Source organism: Eucalyptus grandis, chromosome 4 (assembly GCF_016545825.1).
Source record: "Eucalyptus grandis isolate ANBG69807.140 chromosome 4, ASM1654582v1, whole genome shotgun sequence".
NCBI lineage: Eukaryota > Viridiplantae > Streptophyta > Magnoliopsida > Myrtales > Myrtaceae > Eucalyptus > Eucalyptus grandis.
Genome location: NC_052615.1, coordinates 36133218 through 36140838, shown reverse-complemented (window position 1 = coordinate 36140838; position 7621 = coordinate 36133218). Strand labels below are relative to the sequence as shown.

Sequence of the window (7621 nt, the reverse complement as noted above, 5' to 3'; positions counted from 1 at the left end):
CTACCCATGGAGGTCTCCCTCTACCGCTTGTGTAGTCCCCCTCTACCAGCTGGGTAGCTTTCCATCCCGTCTCCTTTCTCTTCGTACAGCGAAGCTCCGCATCTCAACCTTTAGGTGTTGTTCCAGCATCGAGGTTTGAATCACTCCCCCTTCGAATAATCGCAAACCCTAAATGGACAAGACACCCCCATTCCCACTCATTTGACCATCCTTCATCTCATAAACTCATAATCCGGTGACTCTACGCTCTTCTCAGATTCTAAAAACCCTTATTCGGCAAATCGCAAACCTAACTTAAACCCCTGTCCGACGCATCAAGCCACCCCCCATTTTCACTCATCCGACCCTCTTCCATCTCATAAACTCTTGATCCAGCGACCTCCCTCCTCATCAACTCTCGATCCAATGACTTCCGGTTCTTCTCTCGCTTTACTCAACAGAGCTCCCTTCAACCCATACACCCACGAATCCACCAAAGTCCCTACAATAACCATGGCAGATCAAATCAATGAAGACAGGTGACTAGCGGCTCTCTGTAAAAGCATGGGCAAGCTATGGAATGCAATCGACGTCGTCGATATACCGGGTGATATCTCTCCTGATAAATTACTAGAGTGCCGCAAAACCCTATTTGGTCGATTCTATACCAACCCTGCATTAAACTACAATGCATTTCAAACACTCATGCGGAAAGCTTGGAAGACTGAAAACTTTACCTGTGCAACGTTGGAACCGGGTTTTTACTCATTCTCCTTCCAATCGGAAACTGAAGCACAGCGAGTACTCCACACAGGACCTTGGTCCTTCTCCGATCACCTCCTCATACTCCGGCAATGCGAACTGATACACACCGAGTTACATTATGACTTCAGCTATTGTGATTTAAGGTTAAGTTCATCGGATTACCGTATGGGAGAGTTTCCTCTGTCATTGAGGAACTAGCATCCAAAGCTGGTGCGGTTGTCGAGTGAAACTTGAAGCAAAAGGAAGTAGTACCTACAAAGTGGGCAAAGCCATAGTTCGATTAACCTTAGCAAACCCTCTAAAGACGGTGTGCTTGTGAATCTAGAGAAACAGAAAGATATGGGTTGAATTTAAATATGAGCATTGCCTTATTATTGCTATTCCCTGTGGACGAATTGGCCATTACGCCACGGAGTGTGCCGAAATACCGTATAGAGAATCAGGGTTGGAACAGAACTTACCAGCTCGTTGCGGCGATTGGCTGCGCGCCGAGGTGAAGGAATTAAGCTCCTATGGCAAAATATTCTACGGCAAGCAGGCACTCCTTCCTGAAGAAGTGGAGGTAGTACCGAAACCCCACTATCACCCATGGTGAAACGAGAGCGAATCGATCTCACGAAACCCAACAAACACAAGTCTGTAATACTCAGCAAAAGGGGAAGGAGATTTACCATCATTCCACATCTAAGGAGATAATTCTGATAGAAGAGAAAAGTCCCCAGAAAAGAGGCAATAGCTGTATCGATGAAGAATCACTAATGATAATCCACGAGGAACGAATGAAGGAAGCTGAGGCAGGGCTGGAGACCATCTCTCCTGCAAGGTCGAAAGGAAAACATGTGAAGTCGGCAGGATCAAAGAAAGCAAAAAGGTTCTGTCCATATGGAGCACAAACCGCACATCAAAACTCAGAGGACAGTAATCAACTAGTGGAAACACCTATAAGGGTGGCAAGAGAATCAACTCAATGGGCTTTGGTGGCTAGCCCTAATAAGCCACCAACTTACCCATGAAACTACTAGCTGGAATTGTCGGGGTTGGGCAATCCCACGACAATTCGGGCCTTGCGAGTCAACGTGACTCAAGAACGGCCCAATCTTGTTTTCATTATGGAAACAAAAAACCCTAAACAGAAAGTGCTCAAAATCAAAAAGAGACTTAAGTTCAAGAACAGTTACCTAGTTAATCCAAAAGGTACATCAGGGGGCTTAGCTTTATTGTGGGATGATCAAATGCAAGTGACCATCAATTCCTCCTCAGCCTCAGCGATATTCACCCAATGTCACCTGACAAACAGCAATCAGAGAATGAATATAATTTTTCTACATGCTCCATATGTGTTCGAGAGAAAGGTTACGATTATGGGAACAAATTCATTCAACAAGTGCGAACTATCGACTACCATGGCTTTGCTTGGGCGATTTCAACGAAATACTCAATCACCGGGAGAAAGTGGGAAAGCACAAAACCGAAACTTACGGGATAACAGCTTTTCGAGATTTTGTAAGTCAATGCTCCTTGATGGACCTCGAATGCAAGGGATGCTCCTTCACTGGTCAAACAAACGTGAGGGAGAAAATCTGGTGAAGAAGAGACTTGATAGAGTTTTACGTTCGCTTAGGTGGCGAGTCACTTACCCCGAGGCTCAATGTTTTGCACTCCCGGCGATAGGCTCGGATCACACTCCTCTCACCTATCCTTGGCTCAACCGAAAAGAAGAAAACGAAAGCAATTTAAATACGAAGCATCTTGGAAAGATGCGGTTGAAAGCAAAGATATAGTCAATGATACACGGAATGGCACCGATCTAACTCGGTGGAGAAACTGCAGCAAGTACAGTAGAAACTGCTTAACTGGAGCAGAAGCAAATTTGGCCACGCCAGGAAGAGAATCACCACGCTGCAAGGAGAACTTCAAAACCTAATGAACTGCCTGCAAAGTCATGGAGAATCAGCACAGGAAAAAAGATCACTAAAGAAATTGACCAACTATGGCGACGGGAGGAGATGTCTTGGGGGATGCGGTCGCGGATAAGGCTGGATAAAGTGGGGAGATAAAAACACCCGCTTCTTTCATGCGACGACGATTCGAGAGGAGAAGTCGCAACCAGATAACAATGCTGAAAAATGATAACGGAGATTGGGTCGAGAGGAAAAATCACCTACGAGAGGATGACGGATCAATTTTATAAAAACTTATACTCCACAGTGGGCCACCGCAACTACCAACCCATTCTAGAACTCATACCTACCTTAGTGGATGACCAAATCAATCAAACCTTGATGGCTCCGAGTCACGGAGGAGGAGGTCACTCATCTTTGTGCGCGGTTAGGGGCCTACAAGGCACCGAGTCCCGACGGTTTTCATGGCATTTTCTACAAGGAGCACTAGTCAGTAATTTCCAAAGATATTCTCCAAACAAGGTACAACACCTTTTCACTACTGGTCACCTAGACTCTGCAATAAACAAAACACTTATCACACTGATACCCAAGATCCCTCACCTTGAAAAACTGGAGCAATACCGCCCTATCAGCCTCTGCAATTTCCTATACAAAATAATTTCCAAAGTACTTACAAACAGACTCAAACCAATTCTACCACATATTATTGCAGAGGAACAGAGCGCTTTTGTGGGAGGCAGGCAAATTCAAGACAACATAATGATAGTTCAAGAGGTGCTACACAAACTAAGAAACAGCAGCAGGAAAAAGAAGTTCCAAGCAGTTTTAAAACTTGACATGCAAAAGGCATACGATCGCATAGAATGGGACTTCCTCAAAGCCTGTTTAGCAAGACTAGGCTTCAGTCATCAATGGGTACAGATTATTATGCAATGCGTGACCACAGTGACCTACAGCATAAACTACAATGGAGAACCACGACCTCCCTTTAAACCAACCCGAGGCTTGCGCCAGGGGATCCACTTTCACCTTACCTCTTTATCATCGTGGCCAACGTCTTGTCTACGATGAAGAAAGCAAAGACAAGATGGCTTGCTCACGAATCGGAATGAACAACCACCGCCCTACTCGTCCCACCTTCTCTTTCTCGCGACGACTCCATCTTCTTCTGAATGGCACAATAGCGAGAATGTCAGCAATTGGTAAACATCCTAAATCAATACTGCTATGCATCTAGTCAGGCAATCAATCTTAATAAGTCAGGAGTCTACTTCAGTAAAGGCTGTCCTACGGCTCTAAAGCGAAACATGGCTTCAACTCTTCGAGTACAAGAAATTACCAAGACAGGGAAGTACTTAGGTATACCTTCAGATTGGGAGAATTCCAAGAAAGACCTCTTCACGTGGATACTAGCTCGGGTCAACTCCAAACTCGACAGCTGGAAGGAAAAATTGCTATCAAAGGCAGGAAAAGAAATACTCTTGAAAGCGGTAATCCAAGCTATCCCTCAATACGCTCAATTTTCAAAATACCTACATCAATTTGTAAGGCAATTGAGAGAAAGTAGCTAAGCAGATGTGGCGTATCTTTAAAAAACCAGACTCTCTCCTCACCAAAGTCATGAAAGGATTGTATTACTCACAGGGTGACATCTGGAACGCTCGAAGAGGCTCCCGACCTTCGTGGAGTTGGCAAAGTATCCTCAAGGCCAGGGACATGGTTGCTCCTCAGGTAATGCACAGGATAGGCAATGGAAAAACACAAATATCGAATGAGGACGAGATGGCTAAAAAGTAGCCCTATAGGAGGCCCATCAACAAATAACGAACTAGAACGTGTTTCGGACCTCATCAATACAGAAATAGGCACATGGAACGAAAATCTACTGCATTCTATGTTTGATGAATCAAGGGTCCAAGAAATACTAGCCACACCCATCAGCTTACCTAACGAAGAAGATAAACTGGTCTGGATACATACTAAGTCAGGAGATTACGAAGTGAAGGGTGGTTATTTCATTTTCAGGGATGCCAGGCTTCAACCACAGGAAACACAAGCACATTCATCTTATACACTAACCCAAACCTCTGGAAATATATTTGGCAGTCCACAATCCCACCCAAAATTAAATTTTTTTTCTCGGAATGCATGCAACAATGCACTCGCTACAATGGAGAACTTGCACCGAAGAAAGATTGTACCTTCTCCTCTATGCCCCATCTGCAAGCAGGAACCAGAAACGCCCAAGCATACTCTTCTTCTATGCCCATGGATGGCCAAGGTATGGATTTCATCCCCCCTAAATCTTCGAATCTCCAGGTTTGGCCTCACCCGGTTCGAAGAATGGTTCTGCAGAATCAAATAGAACCCAATTACTTCGGGCAAATTTAACAACATAGCGGTCTTTGGAGTGCTTGGAAGGAGTGAAATCGGACCATTTTTAACCATCAAAACCCGAGACCGCACTCAACAATCGCCAGAGCAGAGGCGACCTCAAAGAGTTACGGGGCCATGAACAGAACACCCAAAAGAGAGAAGAAAACATAACACTTATCTGAGATCGGCATCCACCTCCTCCGAGGCACGATCCGAATCAACGTAGACGCCTCCTTTGATCCGGATGCGGTAATAGACACATCTCCCACCGACGGAACAAATCCCCCTCGCATCGGCGAGACGCTCAGCAACAACCCCCACGGAAGAAAGAAACGGAAGCAACCCTCCTCGACACGCAGGCAGCCATCGCACAGTGTGCAGCCGAGATCACCGCGACTTCGTCGTCGATGGCTTTGCGAAGCGGTTCCTTCGACCTTGGCCCCTCAGCGGAAGCGATAGCAATGGACAAAACCCTAAAGTTTATCACAAGCCGACGCTTTCTCTCTCCTCGGTACATTCGGATTGTTCAACTCTGGTGCACGCTTTAAAGACTTCCACTAAACTCAACTGGGAACTGCAACCGATTGTGAGCCGGGCCAAAGCCAAACTCGCTCAACTTCCGGGCCTTTCCCTGGCCCACTGCCATCGCAGCTCAAATCGCCCCGCGGATTGGATAGCCAAGGCTTGCCGGAATAATTTCTTACCCCCGAACTGGATATCAAATCCCCCCTACTTTATTTGATCTCTTATGCACTGATGTAATGGGTGTTTTATTCCCAAGACAGAATGAGTAATCAAGTTTGATGTTTGACGACCAAAAAAAAAAAAAAAAACTCCATGAGCTACCCCAAGAAATGGGAAAGTTAGAAAAACTGGAGGAACTTTACATAGGCGAGACTGCTATAGGGAAAATTCCTCAATGTATAAGTTCTTTGAAGATGCTGAAAGTGCTTGATGCCGCTGGTTGCGAATCATTATTTGAACTTTCCGATTCAATTAGCCATCTAGTAAATTTGTTGACCCTTGACTTGAGAGATTGCCCTAAGCTATGTAAACTTCCCGAGAGTATTGGATCCCTTGTGAAATTGCAGCGCTTGTCATTTGGACCTCGAGATAAACGTGATTGGTCGCAAGCGTATCCAAAATTGAACCAGCCATATGAAGGCATTTGTGAATTACCCAAATCCATTGGGGATTTGAAAAATTTGAAATTTTTGCAAATTTGTTGTTGTATTGAATTGAGTAATTTACCTAGTACTATTAGCAAGTTGGGCAACCTTGAAGAATTAGATGCCTCACATTGCGAGAGTTTGGGAGGGAAAATTCATATAGATGGGTTGTCTTCACTGAAGATCCTTCAATTAAGTTCCACAGGTGTTTCTGGCTTCCATGGCACATTCAATAAGGTTTCTTGTCTTGAGGAACTTAAATTAGGTGACTGCCAGATGCTTCAATCGTTGCCGGAGCTTCCTACCTCTTTAACAGTTTTGAAAGTTAGCGGTCAACATAGCACATTTCCTCAACTTTCTCATTTAATCCACCTGAAAAAGCTCACCGTCAAGGATTGCCCATTGTTGAAATCCATGCCAGAGCTTCCTTCAAGATTATTGAAACTTTCTGTCAGCAATTGTGGTGAGTTGAAAGAGTTACCGAGTTTGTCAAGATTGGAATTATTGTCAAAATTATATCTTAACTTGTGCAAAGAGCTGACAGAGATTAGGGGTGTAGAGGGATTAAAATCCTTAGCAACACTTATTGTTCCTGAATGCTCAAAGTTGTCCAACCTTGATGGCCTTGAACATCTAGAATCTTTGAGATTGTTGCATATATGGACAAGTGGTCCAATATTGAAAGATGATCAAGTTCGAGGTTTTGAAAAATTGAAAAACTTGGAAAGTCTAGTTATAGTGGGGTGTGAGTCCCTTGTAAGAGTGGACGTTTCGCAATTAACACATTTAGAGTGGTTAGATTTTTGTGGATGCTGTAATCTACTCGAAATTAAAGGCCTTGAGAGATTGAAAAACTTGACAACGTTAAATCTCGTGGGGTGCCCATCTATTGATACATTACCAGACCTCTCGTGCTTCCATAACCTGGAATTTGTGTTTGTTGACAACCGCTCGAACATCCCTGATTTTCGGGGAGTGAGGAGAGCCAAATATTTGGGCAACGGACGGTATTCGCGCTAGCCTCAGTAAATTTTCTACATCCGTCAAATTTCAAAGATTCAATGAAGTAATGGGGGTCATTCTCGCATGAACTTCCGGATATCGCGGAGCTCCGGGACTCGAGGCGTCCAAACTCTAAAAAGGCGTTCAGCGATGCAACTTATCGGACGAGTCAAGAGGTACTTGGCCACAACGTCCGGAACGATTCACGTTTCATCAGAGAAGGTAAATAAAGCAAATCACGCTATTCATCGTCGTTCTCTCCATGTACCACCACTTTACGGCCTCAGTCTTCAATCTCACTTTTCAAGTCTTGATGTTCAGGAGGTCAAAGTTGAGAAAGCAGAGGAGATCGAGTTCGAAAACGGCACACGCGGCAACGTCATTCTTCGCGTCAAATGCAGATAAGTTGCACCAGCTCCTCCGGTG

General features: G+C 44.7%; 1 protein-coding gene across 1 annotated transcript; it reads left to right on the top strand.

Moving 5' to 3' along the window:
* Positions 1 to 5861: 5861 nt before the first annotated feature.
* Positions 5862 to 7621, top strand: LOC120292799 (putative adenylate cyclase regulatory protein). Its single transcript, XM_039311231.1, has 2 exons — positions 5862 to 7417; positions 7517 to 7621. The coding sequence occupies exon 1, from the start codon at positions 5879 to 5881 to the stop codon at positions 7211 to 7213; it is 1335 nt and encodes a 444-aa protein (XP_039167165.1). The 5' UTR covers positions 5862 to 5878; the 3' UTR covers positions 7214 to 7417; positions 7517 to 7621.

Excerpts from the sequence above, each read along its gene's own strand:
- LOC120292799 (XM_039311231.1), top strand. The coding sequence starts at position 5,879 with ATGGGAAAGTTAGAAAAACTGGAGGAACTTTACATAGGCGAGACTGCT.